At 42.6% G+C, this 23928-nt stretch overlaps 1 protein-coding gene and 1 long non-coding RNA gene across 6 annotated transcripts in view; one reads left to right on the plus strand and one right to left on the minus strand.

The window, feature by feature from the left end:
• Positions 1-21805, plus strand: part of LOC101822805 (regulator of G protein signaling 7 binding protein) — a 103391-nt gene extending 81586 nt beyond the window's left edge. For 4 of the 5 annotated variants that reach the window (XM_013126360.3, XM_040728873.1, XM_040728874.1 and 1 more), the window contains 3 exons: positions 1434-1581; positions 6798-6868; positions 16417-21805. In XM_013126360.3, coding sequence (XP_012981814.1) covers positions 1434-1581; positions 6798-6868; positions 16417-16508 — 311 coding nt within the window. In that variant the 3' untranslated portion in view covers positions 16509-21805. Of the gene's footprint in view, positions 1-1433; positions 1582-6797; positions 6873-16416 lie in introns of those variants that run through there. The other variant, XM_040728876.1, reaches the window with a different exon arrangement.
• On the minus strand, positions 1575-15207 carry LOC121133111. The gene is made up of 3 exons (XR_005869846.1): positions 15126-15207; positions 13699-13844; positions 1575-1755 (listed from the first exon to the last, which is right to left on the minus strand). It is a non-coding gene; the product is annotated as an uncharacterized LOC121133111 (long non-coding RNA).
• Positions 21806-23928: the final 2123 nt, after the last annotated feature.

Below are 23928 nucleotides of genomic sequence, written 5' to 3' on the forward strand. Positions count from 1 at the left end.
AATGGTGGCCAACAATCGAAATTTCTCTAGAATTATATGTATATATTAAAATAGAACTAAGTAAAAGAATATAAAACACAAGAGATCCCTTTTCTCCAAACTGCCTAATGTTGAACATAGCCCCTGCAGCTGCTGCTATAGCTCTGGCTGTTTCTGGTGGTGGCTCATGCTTGTAGTCTGAGTACTCAGCAAACTGAGGTCAGAGGATTGCCATGAGTTTGAGGCTAGCTTAGGCTATACAGTGTCAGCACATCCAGGGCTATATGACAAGATCTTGTCTAAAGGAGGAGGAAGGGAAAAGGGAAAGGGACAGAAGATCCAGAGGACCAAGAGGATTAGGAGAAAAAGCAGGAGGAGGAGGGGAGAACCAGCCTTTCTTCTGTGTCTCATATCAAGCCTAGTGTTTGTATTTAGTTGATACTCAAGAAATATTGTTATGGGAATGGGAATGAAGGAGCAAATAAACAAATAACAAATCTGGAGAAGGTTGGATCCTATTTCTCTGACCATTATTACGGTGCTGGTATACTCCCCTGTGGCTACAAACATTTTCAAGGTAAAATGGGGGAGATAATGACAGAGTATATATCTAAACCAAGGACTATGATCCTCCATCTAATTTCATGTACCCTTGGGGTTGAACCAACTTTTAGTGTTGTTTGGTATTATTTGTTTGAGGCCGGTCACAATGAACATGAGTCTTGGTGGCCAGTGCTTTGCTATGGACAGCTACTCAGGATGACGACGCCCTCCCTTCACACAGCACGTTAGCTGATGGGTCTTTAGTGTGTCAACACAGTACCACTGTACCATACGGCTGGGTTTTCTTCACCTAGACTGCTATATTGAAGTAGACTGGAGAGCCCAGGAATTGGTAAGCTGGTCCATGCTCTACTATAGCCTGTGAAAGTCATTGTCTGGGATCAGAGGAAACAGCAGAAGGTAGGGAGAGGAGCTCCCACACTCCCTGCTGAATGTCACCTGCTCCTCACTCTGATACTCACTCCTGACTCTAAGACCAAAACGCAGCTTGTGTTCACGGGCTAAATACCTCCTCCCAAGAAGGGTTTCTAAGTCGATCACGCCAGGTTACAAAGCAACTCTTCATCTAAGGAAGAGCCTTAAAATTTGTTTTGACCTTTAAGTGATGTTGTTCTCAGTTATCATTTCAGAATGTTGTAAGGGCATACTCTATACACACACAAACATGCATACACAACACACACAGACACACACACATATACATGCATACACACACACACACACACACACACACACACGTGTGCATGCACTTGCTTTATAACTCAGAGAGACATTAGCATTAACGAGGCATTCCACTCAAAGCATAGCCAGTCTTTGTAATGACACCCTGGGTAGAGAGACTGCATTGCTGATTTCTCACCCCTTCTCCTTGTCTAATAACCCTTCCTTAGGAAAGGAAGCTAGTGGAGGAGCAAAGAGTTTGGACAGCAAAATTGAGGAGAACGCTGAAGCACCTGCCCTGGAGGACTCCTCGTCATCCCCTCTAGACAGCCAGCAGCAGTCCTGGCAGGTTTCCACGGACATCGAGAATACTGAGAGGTAAGTGGGACACTCCGTTGGACAGAAGCGGACCCTCCTCCAGTCTGTGTTCTCAGGGGACGTTGAGAGTGCAGGGGTTTCTACTCCAGGTTCAGGAGAAACAGGGCCCACTGTGGTCTGACAGAGCAGCTAGGCTGGCAGGAACTTGAGTCTGCCTTACCTGCAGAGGGAAACCTGGGGAGAGAGTGAGGTGTTAGTAGGATTTGCAGCACTATGACAAAATTGCTGAGAAAACAACTCCAAGGTGAAAGCTTTTTCTTGGCTCTTGATGTCAGAGGTTATAGCATAGGAGTGGCCGGCTCCATTGCATTTAAGCAATACATGGGAGCCTATAACAGAAGATTGTATTTACATTATTTATGACAACCAGGGTGCAGAGAGAAAGCAGAAGGGGCTGGCGGCAAGGTGTGTCCTTCAGAGCCATACCCCTGGTGACATGTGACTTACTTCCTCCAAACTTGCCCCACCTCCTAGTTTGCCTTACCTCCCAATAATAAAGTCAAATAATTTATCCACCAATGCACTCACCTGCCAGTTAGGTCAGAGCCCTTATGGTAACAGGGCCTCCAGTTGGGGACCAAGCCTTCAACACATGAACCTGAGGGACCATTTTATGCTCAAACCACAGTAAGTGGTCCATACTCTATAGGAGGACAGTAGCAGGATCTACAACAATTCCAAGCTACTAGACCTCTGCCTACCTCCATCCTACACACCACAAATCCATTGCAAATGAAAACAATCTAGGAGTGCACCCAGTACTTGGGAGGTTCTGTCTCAAAAAGAAAGGAAAGGAGAAGAGAGGAGAGGAAAGGAGAGGAGAGGAGAGGAGAGGAGAGGAGAGGAGAGGAGATACTGCTTACAAGAAAAAAAGGGTGGACCTGTGACCATCACAGTCCACCAATGGCCAATTCCTAGATCACCCTTTTATTTATTATCCAAAGGTACTTGGGGTGTTTAGAATGTTCTACTTAGCATTTTGACCAGGTTTTCACAGCCATTTTCCTCTTCTGGAATATGGCTTATGGCACGTTGGTAGCCAGAATGAGTTAATGCATCGACCTACACAGCTTACTGCTAAAGAGGGACTTTCTCCAGGACAGAAATAATTCTATGGTGATTCTGTTTCATTGAGGAAAAGAATTCAATAATGATAAAAGAACAAGGACCCATCCCATCAACATGTTGAAAATGCTATTCTGTGAAGCAAAAAGACGAGGTCCTTGTGTAGCCTTCACACTAATGCCCATGTCCTTTGCTATGAATGTCTCCAGAGCTGACACAAGGCAGCTGAATGAACTCGGGGTAATTCTACTTCTACTCCATGTTCCTCTATGTGTATGAGTCATGGACAAGATAATGAACATTTTATTTTTTATTTTTAGAGATGGAACACACAATGCCATTGTGGTTCTACTTTCAGGTTATAATATCATTCTAAAGCTAATTACCAAATTTCTGTGTTTATAGGAAAGTGGAGAATCTGGTAATTGTGTGCTATTAATATAACTTGCATACACTTCGATATCCAATAATTCAAACAATGAAGCTTGTTTGTCTCCATTTTATGGAAAGATAAACAAATGATGAAAGAGTCATCTATCTTCATGTATAGTAATAAATTATTTTATAGAAAATTCTTTGATGTACTCCCAGAGAAAGGGAGTAGTGCATCTGTCAGAGTGCAATGGTCAGGGAAAAAGCCATCTGCAAAGCCATTTCCTTTTCATACACTCAGATTGCAGTTAGAGCCACACCTCATGCTTTAAGAAATTGCTGGGTGATGGTGGCACACGCATTTAGTCCCAGCACTCAGGAGTCAGAGGGAGGTGGATCTCTATGAGTTTGAGGCTAACCTGGTCTACAGAGCAAGTTCCAGGACAGCCAGGGGCACACAGAGAAACCTGTTTTGAAAATTCAAAAAAGGAGAGAGACAGAGACAGAGACAGAGACAGAGAGAGAGAGAGAGAGAGAGAGAGAGAGAGAGAGAGAGAGAGAGAGAGAGAGGACAAAAGAAAGTAATGTGTCGTGGCAGTGAGTTTGAGTAGGATAGCCTGCTGTGTTTGCAATGCTGCCAGCTAGAAAGGAAGTCCATGTTTTGGTCAAGGGAGATAGACCTGCCTGAGGAAAGAAGGCAGCAATAAACACAGGCCGAGATGAGCTTTGGCGTTCCCTTGCTCTCTGCCCAGTGCTCTGCTCCAGGGGGTCTCACATTGGACTGGCATTTAACTGGCCAGGAGAGCTCTTGAAGTCATCGGCAGCTGCCCCTCCAGAAGTCAACCCAATCAGGTTTTCTTCTTGGGTGCAGAGGAGGCACAGGTGATCCTCCAATGCAAGGTGACAATGGGACTTCATCCCAGTGGTGTGTGATTTGTCCTTCCCCTCCCATTCGACTGGGCTGGAGACCTTACATGGAAGGGCGACTGAGGGTGGCCCTACCTCCCTGTGGTGCCTCTTCAGCTTTGTCTGCATGCTGTGCCCTCTCAGCCTCACATCATTGGACGCCATTCTGAATGTTCAGGGGCTCTTTCTACACACTCACCAGGCTGCTCTCCTTTCCTTTTCCAGTCAGTGGTGCCTGAGACCTGAGCTCCCTTTGGTTTTGTTTTTTAATTAATTAAGTTTTTTGTTTTGCACCCAGACCACAGTTTTCCCTCCCTCATCTTCTCCCATTGCCTCCCCCACTTCTCCTCCACACCCCCTCCCATCCATTCCTCCTCTGTTTCTGTTCAGAAAGGGGCAGACATCCCATTGGGTGTCAACAAAGCTTAGCGTGTTAAGTTGTGGTAAGACTAAGCACCTCCCCTTGTATGAAGGCTGGGCAAGGCAATCCAGTATGAGGAATGGGTTCTGAAGAGCCCATCAAAGAATTAGGGACAGCCCCTGTTCCCATCCTTAGGAATCCCACAAGTAGACCAAGCTACACAACTGTGACATATGTGTAGAGGGCTTAGGTTAGTCCCATACAGGCTCTCTGGTTGTTGTTTCAGACTGTGTGAGTTCCTATGAGCCAGGTTAGTTGTTTCTGTAGATTTTCATGACCCACCCCCTGGCTCCTAAACTAGGCCTAATGTTTGGTTGTGGGTATGTGTCTGTTTCCATCAGTTACTGGATGAAAGCTCTCTGATGACAACTGGGGTAGTCACCAATCTGATCGCAGGAGATGGCCAGTTCAGACTATGTATCCACTATTGCTAAGAGTCTTAACTGGGGTCATCCTTGTAATTTGTGAGTTTCCATTGCATCAGAGTTCTACCTGATCCTGAAATGCCCCTCTAGTCATCTCTTTTCATTACATTTCCCCCAATTAATCGCCCCCAATCTGATCACCCAAGTTCCTATACCCACCTGCTCCCAGTCCACCAGGAGACCTCTTCTATTTTCCCCTCCCGAGGGAGATGCATCCCCAATGGGCCCTCCTTGTTACCTAGCCTCTCTGGAACTGTGGATTTTAGCCTGGTTATCCTTTACTTAACAACCAATATCCACTTACGAGTGAGGACTTTCCATGTTTGTCTTTCTGAGTCTGGGTTACCTCACTCTGGATGATTTTTTTTCTAGTTCCATCTGTTTGCCTTCAAATTTTCTGGTGTCATTGCTTTTAACAGTTTATTAATACTCTGTGTAAATGTACCACATTTTCTTTATCCATTCTTCAGTTTAAGGGCATCTAAGTTGTTTCCAGGTTCTGACTATTGTGAACAAAGCTGCTATAAGCATATTTGAGCAAGTATCCTTTTGGTATGATGGAGCTCTCTTTAGTGTCAGCTTGAGTCTGCAGCCTCCCCCAACAGTGGTCCTCCAATACTACTCAACAGAACAGTGGAGCTTTGTAAAGCAGACTGAAAGTTTCAACCCCGAAATTACATGGTGGTTCTTCCCTCAACTTAAAACAAAACGTAGTAAATATAAAATCTCTAATTTGGGAGTTTTCCTACCCCCCCTCCTCTTTTGTAGTTCTAGACATTAAACCTAAATCCCCATACATGCTAAGTAAATGCTCTACCCTTGAGTTCTATCCTCAATTCCCCCACTCCTGTTTTTCTAACTTTTTTGTTTTGAGAGGGTCTCACTAAGTTGCTCAGACTGGCCTTGGATCACTCTGTCACCCAGGAAGGCCTGGGACTTTTGATCACGAGTAGCTGTTAAGTACAGGTTTGTGCAAACAGCTTTAGAATTTTTCCCCCACAACATTCTTAAAATAAATGTATTTACGTATCTATTTATCTTATATTTATTTATGTGCACTCAGGCATATTCCTGTGTGTGCTACACTGTACACATTAAGTCAAGAAGACAAGTTGTGTATGTGCATGTGTATGTGCGTGCGTGCGTGCGTGCGTGTGTGTGTGTGTGTGTGTGTGTGTTAAAACAAGCTGCAGGAATCAATTTGCTTCTAGTATGTGGGTCCTGGGAATTGATTTCAAGTCGTCAGTGGCCCCCGATGGCCCCTCTCCCAGTATCTCTACTGTGAAGAACTCTTCCCTGGAGGTCTCAGAATATATTCCTTGTCAAGCCTGGTGGCATAAACACATTCCAACACTCAGGAGGCTGACACAGGAAAGCTGAACTTCAAGGTCATCTTCTGAAACCTTTTCTCAAAGAAATCATGGCTGTAACTGTAGTTCTCTAATAGAGAGACTCCCTGGCATCCACAGGACCCTGGGCTTGATGCCTGGTGCCACACAACAACAATAGTAATGATAGTAATAATAATTTATTTGCTCTGCTATCATTCAAATCAGTTCATGGCAAGGGGAGACTTAAAACAAGCAGAGAGCAAGGAATCCGCACAGAAGCACAGCCATCTGGCCACAAGCCTCAATGATGCGTCCCCAAGCCTGACTCCCCCAGGGGCCCACTGTTCCAGTTGTGTGTCCTTGGCTTCTCCCTGTAGATCTATGGTGCTGTACTCAATAGAAAGGCTCTCCACTGAATTCAGCCAGGTCAGACCAAAGGCAGAGATGCTGAAGGCGGGAGCAGAATCCCTCCTGGGGAAACATTTGGCAAGAAATTGCATTTCCCCTGGAGCCCACCCTTCTCAGATACTTTTTCTTGTAAAAAAACAAAGTTAATTCAATGTTTGTCAGTTAGAGCTAGAGCTGGTGTGATTTGATGTAGAATCCCATGCTTCCTTCACCCAGTAGAACACACAGCTTGAGGTTTTACTTGGGAGATGCACAGCTAAGTTGTCCTTCTTTTTATTGACCCTACAGAGACATGCGAGAAATGAAAAACCTCCTAAGCAAACTCAGGGAAACCATGCCTTTACCGCTGAAAAATCAAGGTGAGTCCTCGGAGGTCTCTTTGAGGCAGAGGATATCTTTAACACGCTGAACTTGGAACCTGCTTCTTAGCAAGGTAACGCAAGCCTTTCCCACAAAGAGAGGAAGGCTTTGGACCTTTCCCTTTCTTAGAGATAATGTGATAAGATGACAGGCTCAGTGATCGAGAAAGAGGGATGCACTTACCTGAAAGACGATGCCCCATCCCTGCCAGCCAATCATGTGCTGTGGAAAGCACCACACTGGTGTCTCCACAATAGGATCGAGAGCCTGGCTCTTGTCTGTACAAGGCTTAGTGGAACAATATCCCTCCACTTACATACATGTTTAATTATATAAAATAATAATAGGAAGAATTAATATACATTAGGAACACACTGTGTGCCGCTATCCTAAATACTTCATATGTGTCTGCTATGTTGGCTTATACCTTTTTTTTTCTTTTCTTTTTTCTTAGGGGTCAAAGCAAGGACCTTAAATGTTAGGCAAGTAGTCTACCATGAGCTATATCCCCAGTCCCCTACTTAAATCTAATAATGATTTAAGAAGATTCTATGATATTTTTCCTAATCTGCAGGGAGCTACGACAAGGGGATTAGCCTGTTTCTCAGTGCCATACAGATTACAATGGAATGACTGAGCTGTGAATTTGAACTCAGGAAGCCCATCTCCAAAGCTCTGCAAGAGAATACAACCTGACACAGACACAAATGGCTACTCACCAGAATCGGGGATGGTTGTAATTTTGTTAACTATTGGATCCCCGGTATCTGGAGCCTGAAATGCAGTTAGAATACCACGCGGTACAAACAAATGTTTGTTAAATCTTCACCCAGCTTTGTGGGACTCCAAGGCTGAAGACGTGCACAAAAGGAAATAATAAGTGCTTTATGTGAAACATACGTAGCTAGAGCAGCCATGAGCAAAACATTAGCTTCAGAGAGTGGTACCAAGAGGATGGGAAAGACTCTTTAATGGCAAGAAAGAAACTCCTGTTTCTACCGAACAAAGCCTGTGCAGGAGGGAGGGAGGACAGTACACCGTTTGCCTGGGAGCAAGGGAAGCTGAGTGAAGAGGAGGGGAGGAGGAGGACTTGGCAGAGGAGCTGAAGTGCCTCTTGGCTCAGAGAGCATCTCGGCAGAAGGTGGAGAGGTGGAGGCAGGCGGGAGCACCAGACAAAGGCTGAGGAGCAGCATAGGCTGCTCTGTGCTGGAGACCTGGGTCAGAAGAGGGAGCAGGGAAACAGGCAGGGCATTCCAAGCAAGCCCCCAAAGCCTGCTCACCCCACACCACCCTCAGAACTGGCCAGGGTGCTCCAAAGTCCTGGGAGAAAGTAGACATGTAGTAGTAACTCGATTTCTCTGACCACACATACAAATCTGCTGAGAAGTAAGCATGGGTTGCAGATGAAGGGCTTCAATTAACTCTAGCCTTGAGTTCAGATTCTGGCTCTGTTGTTGTCCATCCCTGTGACCTAACACAAGCTGTTTGACTTCTGGGAATCTCAGGTTTCTTGTGCCTGGTTGGGGGAAGACTTCTGATGGTGGATCGAGGATTAGCGAGCAGTACACTACATGCCTGTCATCAAACTTACGAACAGCAGAAGCTCAAGGGAGGCTTCACTGTTGCTGTGTCTGTGGAAACTGTTCTTATCATTTCCTAGCTTCCCTCCCCCCACTCAGAACTCCAAGCCAGCAGCAAGTAGAACTCAGCCTGCAAAGACTGTAGGTCGTATCCAGGTCAAATCAGCTTGAGCTCCAGGCCAGAGAAGAGGCCTCTGAAACTTCCCATTTGGAACACAGATTAGGATCAATAGATTTGACAATCTCCCTGGAAGACTCTACGCTGCCTCTTACTGAGTCACATATTCAGCTTCTCAGGAGGGTAACGTCCCACGGTGCCCAGTCTGAATTTTGTGAATGTCATGAAGTCTATATAATTTTTAAGTTTTTTATTAACTAATTGTTTTATATTCCAATCCCAGGTCCCCCTCCTCTCTTCCCACTTCCCCCACCCACCCCCTGCCTCCCATCTGCTCCTTGGAGAGGGTAAGGCCTCCCCTAGGAAGTCTACTAAGTCTGTCCCACATCTCATTGAGACAGGACCAAGGTACCTCTCCACCCTCCACATCCCTGTGTCTAGGCTGAGCAAGGTATCTCTCCATATAGAATGGGCTCCACTAAGTCGGTCTTAGCCAGGTTCCCCGTTTGTCAGACCTGAGTCAATGATGAAGTCTGTATTTTAAGTGAACCCATTTTAAGCTTTTCTTCCACAACTAGTGCTGGTCCACACAGCCATTTTGGAACTGTATGTTGACAGAAACACAGAAATTTCATTTTAATTAGGGAATTTTCAAAATCATGGTAAGTATAATATAAATGAATACTTTGATATTCTATAAACAGAAAATTATGGGACTTTCAAGTGTATTTGTGAGATAAAAGAGCAACAGCAGTTAAGTGTTGGTACTAAGAAGGAATAATTGCCCAAATAAGAAACACCAGGTCTTAAATCACTAATCCATCTGGAAAACGAAAATACAAAGATGTATTCAGGAAGTGTTTCAGTCACATTCTAACAATAAGAAGAATAGGGGAGGCAAAGGGCTTTGGGAAATCCAGGCCTCTCATTCTGCAGTGAAACGGGAATGAACACTTAGCAAATTGGTCCGCACTCACAGTGTGCTGTCACTGTCGGTGGCCAGAAGGGTGTGAGAATTGGAGGAAGGGGCCAGACAGGCCCTGAGAGAAGGATAACCAGTCTCTTGAGACATTCTCTGACAGACACATATGGCAGGGTCATTCTATTCATTTCCAAAGGCATCCTGATTCTTCCCTGTGCCTGCACAGACTGGGATGCCCACAGAGGCTCCCCACATTGGCAATCTGTGTGCCCCGCAGGTCTGAGTTAAGGTGCGCAGGAAATGGAGTGATGTGTGGAAAAATTATTCCAGTTCTTTCACGTAGAACCTTGCTCTCAAAAGCTGGTTCTAACTGGTTGAAAACCATTATAGCAAGCCATCTGTTTCTTTTCTGGCTTCTTTCCTTTCTGTTTTTATTCCATTTGCATGTGTGTTGGAAACAGAAAGAGGGGGAAGATGTCACTCATGGTCCTGGCTTCCTGTGCTTGGACTGCCGGCCTCCTTTGAGCCCCTGCCAGCTCAGACTCTGGTTCTTCACTCGGAAGTGGTCCTGAATTTATTTGATTACCGCCCCCCACTCCTTACTCAACAAACGTTCACTTGAAGTTGATTTTCGCTGGGAAGAAAGGCAGTGTGGCCCAGAGCAGGGGTTTAAACCATCCCGGAGGCACCTTCATTTTATACATCGCCTTCTCTGCCGGTGTCCTTCCATCCTGAGCTTGCAGACACAAGTTCCCAGAAGGAGAGTGGACCACCCTTGTTCTGTGATACCTGCAGGCAGTGTCCAGGTCTCCTGGCTCTAGGCCTGCTGTTCCTTCCCTTGCTTCTGTGTCCCTCCTGTCCTCTGTTCTGGGTCATTGGCAGTGCTGCAGGGAGCTTCATTAATTATGATCAGCTTGCTGTGTCCAATGAATTACAAATGGAACCACCTGTGGGGAGCCCACAAGGTTACTGACAAAGGCTCGGAGGAGACTGGGACTTGAAGGGCAAGCCTCTTCTAAATGCACGCTGTTATACAACAGATGCGCAGAAATAGATTAAGCCTGAAAGACAGTTTCACCTTTGCTACACTTCTGACTTAATGAGGTCTGTGGGATGTGTTGGTGTCTTTACTCATGTGTGGAATCCAGTTGTTGACAGTACGAATTAGAATCCATAGGAACTGAATCTGCTCTAGAACGGGGATTCAGTTAGGAGGCGAGTGCTGTATTCCAGATGAGACACGCTTCAGAGATTATGTAATGTCAGGGGACTAAGGAGAAAGATATGGCAGGTCAGATATGATTAGTAAGGGAGAAAGCAGAATTAAAGATGAATCTGGGTTTAGTCTTGGATAGCAGAATGAACGATGATTCGGTCAGTAAGTGGAGAGAAGGAAGCAAGAGGCCTCAGGTAGAACCTGACCACAGTTTTGGGCATGCAGGAAAGTGTAATATTCAGTGGTTAGTAGTGTTGAGGGAAGACATCATCCAAGAAAAACTGGAAACAGATCAAAGTATCCTCAGAACAGTGGTCACTGGAGCGCTAAGACAGCTGCAGCTCTCCACGGGAAATTTGCCAAGAGAATGCTCTGGGATGCAAAAATGTAAGGCTTGAAAAGAAAGACAAGTAGTTCACAAAGGGATCCCAAGAAGAGCATCAAAAGAGCATTGCAAAATGAATCAAAGAAATTTGCAAGGAAGGGATGGCTAATTATGCAGGGTGATTACGCTGGGTAAAAAATGCCGAGTCTGAAGGATTTGGCAGAAAGGTAGTCAGTCACTGGTGGTGATGGCAAAGACAGCTGACTTGGAATTTGGGACAGGGAAGCCTGGTTGAGGAAAGCTATTCAATGAGTGGGAGCTATAGAGCTGGGACAGCAAGGATAAACATATGAAGATTTTCATAAAGTTGTTTTTAGCGTGGTAAGAAGATGGGATTAGAGGCAGTTAATCTACCCAGGCAATTGTTTAGAGAAGGGATGGGAACAGGAAGGAAAGCAGAAGCATGGAGCAGTCAGAAAATGGAAATAAGAAAGCAGCTGAAGCTAACCCCAAAGGGGAGATTAGCAATCAGCCATAGTGGGAAGGCTGTGGAGGAAGGGAAGCATATGTAAAGAGAGAAGCAGGAGGTAATTTACCATGGAGGTAATTTTAAACAGGTTTTGTTTGCACTACCCCCTCCTCCATGAACCTTTCAGTCCACCCTGACTAGACTGTTTATTTGAACTTGAACTAAGCTGCCATTGGTGTCCTATATCTGCGTTCATAGTATCCCCTTCATTCAGAATGTGTACCCCCTTGAACAAACACTCAAGTTCTTCTCATTCCTTGTGGTCAAGAATGGTGATCAATGTCTATATGAATCTTCCATGAATGGTGCTCTTCTCTAAATGGGAGTAACACCTTTGCCCCCTCTCCTTGGGAATTCCCTTGGGTATTTCGCATGCTTTTTTAAATGTAGTCTCACAGTGGAAGACAAGAAAAGGTCCTTGAGGCCAGGGCCATGTTTCTTTTAAAACCCATCTTGGTATTATTGTTACTATCCAGCACCAGATATATTGGTTTCTTACATCATTGCTGTACTAAAAGTACCTGAAAAACAGCTTAAGTGTGGAAGGGCTTATTTTGGCTCGCAGTTCTAGGGGATACAGCCCTTCATGGCAAAGTGTGACAGCAGGGAAGGCTTTGGGGGAAGGGAAGCACATGTAAAGGCAAGGAAGCTAGAGGAAGCAGGGAATATTCGGGTAGCTTCTAAGCATCAGAGACTGCTAGTTAACTTGTTTCCATAGAAAAGAGAGCAATGAGTAGGATGCTCTTCCGTCCAGGACCTCACAGAGGACTATTGTCCACCTACAGGGTAGATCTTCCCACCCATATTAATGACGTCTACACACACCTTCACTGACCCATCTGGAGATGTGTCTTCCTGATAACTCTACATCCAGACAAGCTGACAATCAAGTTAAGCATCACCTAGATCTTCTGTTAATTTAGTGGTCCTCAAGGTCTGCTCCTATGACTCGAAGCATCAGTTGTTGTGTGATAATCTTTCTGTACACTGTGAAGTGGTATCTTTGCCAAGGCACCTTCTGATTGCTTTAATAAAGGGCTAAATAGCCTGTAACTAGGCAAGAGAAGAGGGAGAGAGAGGAACTCAGGAAGAATCTAGGCACATGAGAGAGGCCAGAAAGACACAGAGGGGGCCAGACGTACAGAAAGGAGGTAAAAAGCCATATGGCAGAATGTAGATTAGTAGAAACTAGTTAATTTAAGTTATAAGAGCTAGTGGAACAAGCCTAAGCTAAAGCTAACCTTTCATAATTAGTAATAAGTCTTTATGTCATTATTTGGGGGCTGATGGTCCCAACAAGAAAGTACTACTACAATTGGCAGCTTTAGGAACTTGTAGGAAAATCTGCTTTTCTGGCTCCATGCCAAACCCACTGTTTTAGAAACTCATGGGGTGAACTCTATAATTTGTGCATTGCAAGGGCTCAGATGATGCTAATACAGTTGTTGTTTGGTAGCCACTGAGTCCTCTAAAGTGTGTTCTCACTATACATCTGTGTACATGTGTGAATGAATAGAAGAAACAACTACAGTTCCCACCTGACAATTTCTCTTAACTATGTCTGAGAACACAGCTTTAAACTCAGACTGTAATTTAGAATTGTTTTATGTCCCTCTTTTTCCTCAAAATGCCATCTCTATAACAAATATTAACAAAAGGAGATTGAATAGTAGAGAAATAATGTCACTGTTTCTTAAGAGATCCCAGGGTCCTTGGACTTGCTGGTGGTTACATTTCCTAGTCTATCTTTCCATTCACTTTCTCTGAGGCTTTGCTTCCTCAGTTTCCCTTCCCACTTTTCATTTTCAGTTTACAAGCTGTCTTTAGTTACGGTTTTGTGAAATTGTGCACTTTGTGAAAAATGTAACTAATGGGAGCCTTAATATGCTATATTCCATTATGCATTTACAGTAAAATTCAACAATTCCCTAACAAGTTCAATTGGACTTGCCCAGAGATTTAAAAATGAGTCAAGAAATATTCTATTTTGCTCTCATTCTTTCAACAGCCTTTCAAAATCCAGTGACAAGATTTTAATTCATGTGGTAGAGGCAGGGTTTTAGTTCATGTGGTAGAGACAGGATTTCAGTTCATGTGGTAGAGATGGGGTTTTAGTTTGTGTGGTAGAGACATCCTTACCTGGAGTTGAGTTAGCTTCAGAAGGTTTGGGGAAACTTTGCAGCATGATGAATTGTAGAACTCACTACAGGTATGGCCTTCCTATGCTGCAGAAAGCTGTTCGGGATTTGTGCCAAGGCTTTTCAAGCTCTTATTTCTCCTCAGCCCTAGGTGATGATCAGACAAGCTTTAGGTTAAGCAAAGGTGTGACAAATGCACTTCAAAGAAAGACACCAGCCGGCAGTCATCCTTAATAGGTAACATGACCTTTGCTTAGTGTAAGCATTTTCCCATCCATCATTAAACTGTCCACTTGTGAGGGAAACATGTGTATGTGCACACACATCTCTGCAGCATAGATACCCTCTATATATGCATGCACCCACCCGTGTGTCTCATATTATACACGAATGGACACAAACACACACACACACACACACACACACACACCTCACACTCATACACCTACAAAGAAATGGGAAGAAGAGGAATAGAAAGAAGTTTTCATTTACTGTAATGGGTAAACAAGACAGTCTTGGTGAAAATCTCATATCTGTGCATATGACACCTCTGTGCTTTTAACATTAAAAAAAGACAGCAAGACATAGCCTGTCATGACAGTACACATGTAAATACTTTCCTTTATAGATGTACAGTAGATATTTGTTTATGTGACGTGAACAATGCATATGAGACAGGAAGGGGATGTAAGCATTTAAATGATAGAACTTACCAGAAAAAGAGAGAGAGAGAGAGAGAGAGAGAGATTTTATCTATAAATATCTTCCTAGGTTTGATGACTCTGCTCCCATAAAAGCACAGAATTGCCAGTGAAGTTGAGTTTCAGAAAGTATAGCCATTATCTAAGGCGACCCTAAGCTACTCAAAGCCCCATCCAGTGAGGTTAAGTTCATTGACCACTTGCTAGTTAAAATAAGAGTCCCAGAAATGATGAAAGAGTGAGTTATGTATGATTCCTTTCTTTTCTAAAAATATTATTCTCCTCTGGGAGCTCTCGCTGCTCAGTGATGCCCCGCTCATGCATAGGGCCTGGCATTTCCTCCAGTATCTTTGCTCTTTTGAAACAAGTTAAATATAGGAGAAAGAGGTTGTACTCTAAGCTCTCAAAATATTGATGTCCAGATTATTGCATATTATTTTTCACAATTAAAAGAGTGAAGAATGAACCTACTTGTTTCCCCATTTAAGGAATCTGAGTTTTATAGGAGTGTGTTAATCACTGGAGGTGAGGAAGGGGATCATGTTCAAGTCATTTGCTGTGCACAGCTGGATGTTCATTTTTCTCCTTTGCCTTAAACATGCTGAATTTATCACAAATTGAACCAGTACCAAGATCCCTGTCAGCTTAGGTGGGCAGTATCCCTGTGCTAATAAGTATAGCAAAGTGACACATAAGAGACTTGAGGAAGATGAGGGCACCTAGGTACCTGGATGGAAATAGTTTTGTGAGAGGATCAGGAAGCCAGGGTTTGTTTTTGTCCTCAACAGTTTCCTAAGCATCCAGACTCTGTAATGAAAATAAATAAATAAATAAATAAATAAATAAATAAATAAAACTCAACCACAAACCAGTTCTGTTAATATGTTAATAATATAGTGTCAATATGTTAATAATATAGTGTCATCTAACTTTAGATAGCGCCCCTGGCCAAGGTTCCATCTCCTATAAAGTTGGAAGTGGGGAAGGGGACCTCCTCAACCCCACTCTGAAAAGCCACCTTCGGTTGCAACCATGTGTTTTGTCACAAGATGACGCACTGGCTCTGCCCCTGCTGGCCATTTCCAGCTAATGCTTTGCAGTCCTCTCGCCTCTGAGACCCATGCTTTCCAATTCTGCTCTCCCAGGGCCTCCCGAACTCCTTGCCTTTCAGACTGAAGTAGGTTTTAAGAACCCAGCTCCGGAAAGCAAGTTAGCTTTCTTGTTCATTTCTTCCTTGCTTGTTATTATGCTAAAATTTTGCCCCCCAAAGTGTTGATTCAATATTTATCAATCTAACCTAATGCGCATATGCATTATACATATATATGTCTTACCTATGTGTATATATACATAGTGTGTATGTGGAAAATAGCTAAAACTTCTTCCTAAGACACAAAAGAAGTAGAATGGGATCAAAAGAGCGGTACTGTGTAAAGGGAAATAATCACTAATGATCTATTTAACTGAGTTATTTCATGTAATTTTCACTTAAGGTAAGTATCATGCACTATTAAACCCGAATTCACACACAGGGATATCAAAGTTTAGTGAGGTTGAGTGATGGATGAGGTCCACAGAAGGCAAGTTCACAAGGCCCGCCAAGCTTCCTCAGATGTTGGATTGCTTCTCTTAAGGTATGAGCAACTTCCCCCAACTGAAAGACTGTCTCTGAGCCCTTTCAATTGAATTATAACCGGTGATATTCAGCCTTGGAAATTTTGTCCCAGGGGACAACTGTCCAAATCTGAGAACATTTTTGGTTGCCCCAACTGATGGAGGCATCTTAGTGAGTGAAGGCCATGGATACTGCTGAAGTCCTTCAGTGCTCGGGGTTGTCTCGTATAGCAAAGCATTGACAAGGTCCTTCAGAGCTTGAGACAGCTTCTAACTGGTTCAAAGCATTAACATTGCAGGGGTTTAGAGTGTGGTAGACAGGACGATGGACTTTTAAATCCACTTCATGAAGAGCAGGTTGTTTCGTCTGTGCTTACTGCTATGCGTATTCTGTCCTATCACAGATGACAGCAGCCTTCTGAATCTAACTCCCTACCCCATGGTTAGAAGACGGAAGAGACGGTTCTTCGGGTTGTGCTGTCTTGTCTCAAGCTAGGAGGTTTCCGCTGGAAACTCACAGCCAAGATCACCTGAAGAACACCCCAGGACCGGAAACCTCCACACAGCTGAACACCGAGAATGGTTTTGAACACCTTTTCTATGCTTCCCTATTACTTTTATCTGCCTCTCCCTGCCCTTTTAGATAATTTTACACTTGAAAGCAGCTGCCATCAAGGAAAAAAAAAGAACAGATTCAAAAAGGCACAGCCTGTTTTTAAAGGGATTTTTTTAAAAGTTGACATTGTGCATGTCTGCTCTGAACCATGCCGTGACAGATGCAAGAATTATGATTTTTAAATCTTTAAAGGTTTTTTAATGTATTCTATAGAGAAAAATATTTCACATATAATAGTATATCTGTAGCTCTTGCTGATCTCATGCTAACAATTTATCAGATATGAAAGATGTCTCTAAACATAGAAATCTATTTAAAACAGCAAAACTGTTCAAAACGCAATCTATGAGTGTCATTAGAAATAATACTGTAACCAAACACACACCACCTCATGCGTTGCTTTCTCTACACTCATTTACTTTAGTCTTCCATTCTGTCAGAATTTGTGTCAGCATCAAAAAAACTTAATTTATAATGCAACAAAACCACATATGAAAAATACATTTTGTAAATACACAGTAATCCTACTATCTTCGTACAATGCATATGGGCAACTACTTTTCTTTTAATCCAATGGTGTCTTTTTAAGCTTCTTGGAAAATGAAGTTATCCAGTTAGGAAATGGTGTAGTCACATATACAATTACCCTCAAATGTAAAATTGAATATTATCACATTTTGTTTGAATTGAAATCTGAAGCATGGAGTCCGCACATCAGCATAGTGTTAAATCTCTTAGGGCATGCTGGAATTAGCTCAGATCATAAAACTCTTTAACATGTTACATTATTAATGAAAAGATGTTTTAGTTAAGCTTAGCGTGTCTCATTTTAGATGACTATGCAGATATGGCTTTTCCAATGTTACTCTGTGTCTTGTCTTAATGTTTAGCATCTTGAGAGCAGGACACATTAAGCAATACTGTATTTTAGAAAAGAGGGAGCCATGTGCTGTGTTTTTCTGCCCACGGCTCTGTTATGGTCTTCTTCAACCGAACTTGTTATATGGTACAGACCCTGTTTTATTTTCTTCTGCCCTCCCTTTGACCCTTTTCCCAGGGAGAACTCCCCAGGAGTTGGAGATGAACCTTTGCACTTCCTGCCTTGTTTTCCATTCTCTGAACAAGTCAGAAGGAGGTACCAGTGCCCAATCTTGAGAGGGACAAACTAGCTACAAGGGGCTTTAATGCTAGCCCCGGGTAAGCACTTACTTGTACACTAATATCTTAGCCTAAAACTGAAATGTTTTAAAGATGGGAAGCATGGATAATTATTGCATTAGGTTGAATTCTATGACATGGCTGATACCGACTGTTTTGACCTATTTTAAAAAATGGCAATTTCACACAGTTCAACCTAATATCTGGAAAGGAAATGGTACAGCATATGGAATTTTCTCTTATCTTTTTGTATCAAAAGTAAAAGAATTCAGGGATGGAAAAGGCCTCCAAAGTCTATCATTGGTCTGCATTTCAATTCTACTGTTGGCCATGCTCTTGGAATCCCACACTGTGTTACACTGAGCTGGTAACTAACGTATTGTTATGGGTATGAATGGATTCGCTAAAAGAAGTACTTTTGACAAATTACATGAGAAAATTATAGTTTTTTTCTGAATGGGAATGTTCACAAAATAATGGAAGGAATGTGTTATTTAAAGACTCCTTACAAAGCAAGGAACTCCTCCCAACTCTCCTGGCCCACCATCTTGAATAAAACTTAGCATTCACTCCAGCACACACTTCATTTCGAAAGAGATAGCCCTGAGGTCATCTCATTTACGAGCTGTCATTTCTAAATGGCGTGTTCGCAGCTCCTGTCTCTGTTCTGTCGCACGCTCTGGCTGGACTGACACCTACACTTCAGCCTCATTCCTAGCAATCCATGCAAACTTACTAACTGATGAGCCCGCGGTGTGCCGCACGCCCCTGTTGATGCCTGGCCTAAATCACTTCCGGCTTTGTTCATCTGTGCCTGCTCTCTCCTTAGTCTCAGCGTGATGATAACACCTTCTGTGCAATTGTCCTTTGTACAGCTGAAGACTGTTAAAAAATAAAAAATAAATAAAATATTCAGGTCTCACCTCCATGTCTGAGAAGGCCGTGGTAGCTACTCATGGAGATGGGAATTTGTCTAATTACCTAGCCAGACTTCCATATCTAAGGTAATACCGTCCAAGCACCTTAGCTTTTATTCAGTGCCTGCCTTTCAGCCGTTGCTCAGTTTTATAGTTCCCATAGACACACTCCGAGATTGACAGACCACCACTCAGTAGCAGGTTCTAAAGCCACATTCAGCAATCAAAGCTCTGATGACTCCGCTGGCTCGTGGTTGCCATGGGTGATTGGCCATTCACCACCTCCCCTTAGCTACGCCAAGTGCACTGGGGAGGAGCTGCCCTCTCTCCTGCCAATGGACTGCCTCAGGTGTGGGTCCATGGAATAAATAAGTTCTGCTGCCTCCGCTCCCCGTGGGGAACTGTCTTTGCCCTCACAGAAACTCCCAACTGACCTGGGGAAGGAGAAAACACCGACGATTCTCTCACAAACAAACCCACGTGCTTCAAATAGAAAAGGATGGCAGTGTGTGTGTGTGTGTGTGTGTGTGTGTGTGTGTGTGTGGCACACACTCATTTTATCACTATCCTTTTTATATCCTATTTTAGTTTTTGAAGGAAATTATAAAAAATACATTTTTTTTTGTCCTGGTGGGAAACCTGTAAAACATCACCGTATATAAAAGTTAAACATCATCTGGACTTCACCACAAATGTATTGTTTAAAGCCAAGTTCTAGGGCTCTAAATCAGTTGTGGCTGGGCCCAAAGACTCTTTTGGAGAAGACATGAATTAACCTCACGGCCAACGTATCACTTTAATGTCTGACCCCGATGTTCAGCGTCTAGATGCAGACTCACCGCAAATTGCCCTGGTGTGCCATTCATTATTCAGGTACAAAGAAAGCTGTAGCCGCAGCAGGGTCCTAATGCCAGGGGGAAATTCTCCAACCCTGCCCAACCATTGGGTTCCTCCATATTCTTGTAAAAAGTTAGGACGCCCCGGATTAGGCAATACTGCCACCTAGTGGAATCTGAGCTTCAAAATGACACAAAGCAAATACAAAAAAGGTATCTCATTTATTAGAAAATCTGTGACTGGATTAACAATGAGCCGGTTAGGACTTCCAAACTGTGAAAGTCTTAGGATTGAAAAAAATTAAGACTTATCATGCAGCCCAAGTCCCTTCACCACACATCCGTGCCTAAGAAATATCTGTGTTCCTTTTGTTCTAGAATATCATGACAGTAAACGCCTCACAGTAAATTGCTACAGCCAACTACAGCACCCACAGTACACCCAATAACATAAAATAACTGAGTACACTACACTTCAAATCTAAGAAAAGTTTGGATAATTAAGTAAGTTGTTTGGAATAACTCTCCTGGGAGCAATACTACGTCCATAATTTAATAAAAGCAAATTCTAGATGAAATGAGCATTCAAATTTTAAAACATATGAATAAGTGATAAACATGAAAAAGCCTTATCAGTATCCATGAAGATGTCATTTTAACGTGGGGGATAAAAGCCTTTCTAAGCATAATACCAAAGGAAGAAGTGATAAAAAAAAAAGATGATGGGTTGGACTAATGCTGTTTTTAAAAGAAAGTAAAAGTCCAATACAATAAAGAAATAAACCAAAATAAGAGGAAACAATATTTGCAATTCATGAAAGAAAGTTACTAGACCTCTACTAGATGAATAACCACAGCACTTTGGGGAGGTCTCAATGGTTTGCAAGACTTGTAATTTTTCCACTATGGCTTGTATGATTGCTGACATATCCCACTGAACTGAAAGCATAAAAGGCATCAACCGCATACACTTTGCTTAACACTGTTCTTTCATCTCCTAACATAGTGCTATATAAAAACCAAATGATGAAAACATATTCATTGAATGAGAAGATAGTGGATAATATTTTATAATTTGGAGAAAGAATCAGACATTCCAGTAGATTCCAATTGACCTAAGAAACCAAGGTAGTAATACACCATAAACTAAAATAATCCACTGATGACATTGAAATATTTGAATGTACTAGTAACAAAAACTACAAATGTGAACAACTCCAAAAGTCACATGTAAATTCCTGGAAACAATAAGGAAGTTTGAGATATAAACATTCTCTTGCAGTTAGCAAGAGTAAAAATTTATCTGGCCTTTCCAGAAAATATTTTGGTACTATGTATTTTTCATGCACACTCAGCAATTTCACATTAAGGAAGTTCTCCTTTTAAAAGTTCAGCAATGGGCCAGCAAGACGACTCAACAGGGAAAGGCTCTTGCCACCAAACAAGTTAGACCCCTGGACTTACATGGTAGAAGGAGGTAACTGACTCCCCTTCAGGTTAGCCTCTAATCTACACACACACACACACACACACACACACACACACACACACACACACACAAAATGTAATTATGTCATCTAACATTCAGCAAAACAAGTGAGCTAAGATACATTTATTCATTATTTTAAAAGTCATACAAGAAAGGACGTTTTGTAAATATGCCTACATTGTATGGTATATCCTTTCAATGGATACCATGCACCAATCAAGAATACTCACCACGTATGTTTATTGAAATGTGCAATTATGTTGTTAAACAGAGAGAAGGAACTAGGAGAATTTCTAGAGAATTGCCCTCTTACAAACATACCTACACGTGTGTACATTACAGAATGTGAAAGGATGTTTGCCTATAGGACAACAGCATTTCTCTCTGGGAGGTGAGATTTGGAGCAATCATATTTTCTTTCTGCATATCTGTGATTTCTGACTTTTTCACAATGAGCATGTAGTATCTGTATAATTTCTTCAGGGAATAAACACTGATGTTGACAATATATTAAAAGAAAAACATGTTATAAAACAGTATGTATAGTATAATAAAATATTTGTAAAAAAGAAAATCACATATAAATATATCTAAGTATGTATATATATGCATAAGAAAGCTAGAAGGCCATACACTACAATGTTAATAGCAGTTATCCATGGGTAGTGGGATTATGGGTGATTATTTTTCTTTTTGCTTTTCTGTGTTTTCTAATTTTTCTACAATGAACATGTATTACTTGTGTAATAAAAACTAATAATAAAAGTTTTAAAAATATGTAAAGCAGACACTTTGAGTCATCACTTGTCTCCTCTCCCCTACCCACATCCCTTTTCCATTCTTGTTTGGCTTACTCCTTGTCAAAATGTGAGCAGTGGGATATGGAAGGGGAGGGCCAGGGCAACATAAGATAGAGTAGAAAGGGTTGGGGATGAAAAGGAAGAGGGAAAGGGGGGATGGAGAGAAAAGGGAGGGAGGCAGGGAGGCAGGGAGGCAGGGAGGCAGGGAAGCAGGGAAGCAGGGAAGCAGGGAAGCAGGGAAGCAGGGAAGCAGGGAGAGACGAAATGGTGAAAGAAAGAAATGCATCCTGTGAAGTCAATAGAGGAAATGAAGGGGCTTTGAGAACAGTTTCACCAGTAGCAATCCCTAAACCCAGCTCATCTGGCAGTCACAGGAGGACCAAAGGAAACAACAATGAATTGCTTTCTTTTCTAATAGAAGGACACAAGTGTGTACTTGGTTGCACACACATACTCCTGCAAGTGCCCACACTCACCCAAAGAAAGATCTACAAATTCCAACAGGGATGGACTGCAAGAAGCTCACTGGTGGGCTGTGCAACCCTGCCTAAATCTCAGGATGTTGCCACCAAGAACAATACTGTCACCATTATTCCAATATCCATTCTCTCTCTCCTTGGTAGCGGAGTCCCAAATTTCTGAGAGATATTGACCACCTCATATAAAGGCTGCTGCCTTCCCCAGGTGTTCATGGGTATGAGGACAGCACCAAAGCTGAATGTCAAGCAATAGGATGCGGCAAAAGCTTGTCACCTACAGAAGCGATGCCCTTCACACTGTTGGCATGAATCTCATCTTCCACTCCTTCTGAAAGAGTGTGGGGGTTAAGCAACCACCTAGATTCAGAAATGCAATCACACCGGGATCACAGAGGTTTTTTTACTCCTTCTTTTCCTTATTGAAGTACTAGGCTTTTGCAGGTGAGTGAGTACTCTACCACTGAGCTATATCTCCAGAGTTCTCTTTACTTTTTGAGTCTGAGTCTTCACTGCCCTTGAAATGACCAACTTCCTGCCTCAGACTCCCAAATGATTACAATTAGAAGCCTGAGTCTCCATGCCCAGCCTCAGAAGTTTCTTTACAGGCTTGCACCACTTCCCTCCATACTGTTACCTATGAAAACCAATCAATCAAGTTATCTCTGTCTTTAGACATTAATAAAATGAACCTGTGTATAGAAGAAGCTGTTAGCTGGGGAATGGTGGACCATGCCTTTAATCCCAGCACCCAGGAGGCAGGAGCAGGCAGATCTTTATGAGTTCAAGATCAGCCTGGTTTACAGAGCAGGTTCCAGGACATCCAGAGCTGTTATATGGAGAAACCCAGTCTCGAAAACCAAACAAAAATTAAAAATTAAATAGAATAATAAATGAATGAATGAATGAATAATAAATAAAATTAGATGAAGAAACTGTCTGCTAAACATTTGGTTCCCTCATAATAAGGAATGGATAATACCAATATCACATGAAGTTCAACCATATAACAATCTGCTAAGGACCAAAGTTCTATTATTAGAAAAAATAAACCAAACTTTGAATGATGTTGTTAAAGGCCAAAGGGAGCAGGAGAGAACTTTTACCTACTATTTTGAAAAGAATAGGGCAGAGAAGGGACACACCTTAGTAGAGTAGAAACCTTGCTTAGTGTCATAGTTAACCTTAGCTATCAACTTGAAGCAACCCAGAGTCACCTGGAAAGAAGAAACTCAATAGGCCAATCTTCATCTGATTGGCCCATGAGCATGTCTGAAAGGCAATTTATTAATTGATGACTGATTTTGAAGGGTCCATCCTACTGTGGCAGGTAGGCCTGAGTTGAATATGAAAAGCAAGCTGGAGGGAGCATGCCAATAGATACCATTCCTCTCTGGTTTCTACATCAAGCTTCTGCCTTGCTTTCCTGAGTGACAACACTAGAGATGAACTATAGTGTGTAAGGGAAAATCACACACACACACACACACACACACACACACACACACACATTTATTAATTATAAATGCTTGGCTGATAGCTTAGGCTTGTCTCCAGCCAGCTCTTACAATTTAAATTAACCCATTTCTATTAATCTATGTGTTGCCCTGAGGCTCCTTTGCAT

Source organism: Mesocricetus auratus, unplaced genomic scaffold (genome assembly GCF_017639785.1).
Source record: "Mesocricetus auratus isolate SY011 unplaced genomic scaffold, BCM_Maur_2.0 Super-Scaffold_100020, whole genome shotgun sequence".
Taxonomy (NCBI): domain Eukaryota; kingdom Metazoa; phylum Chordata; class Mammalia; order Rodentia; family Cricetidae; genus Mesocricetus; species Mesocricetus auratus.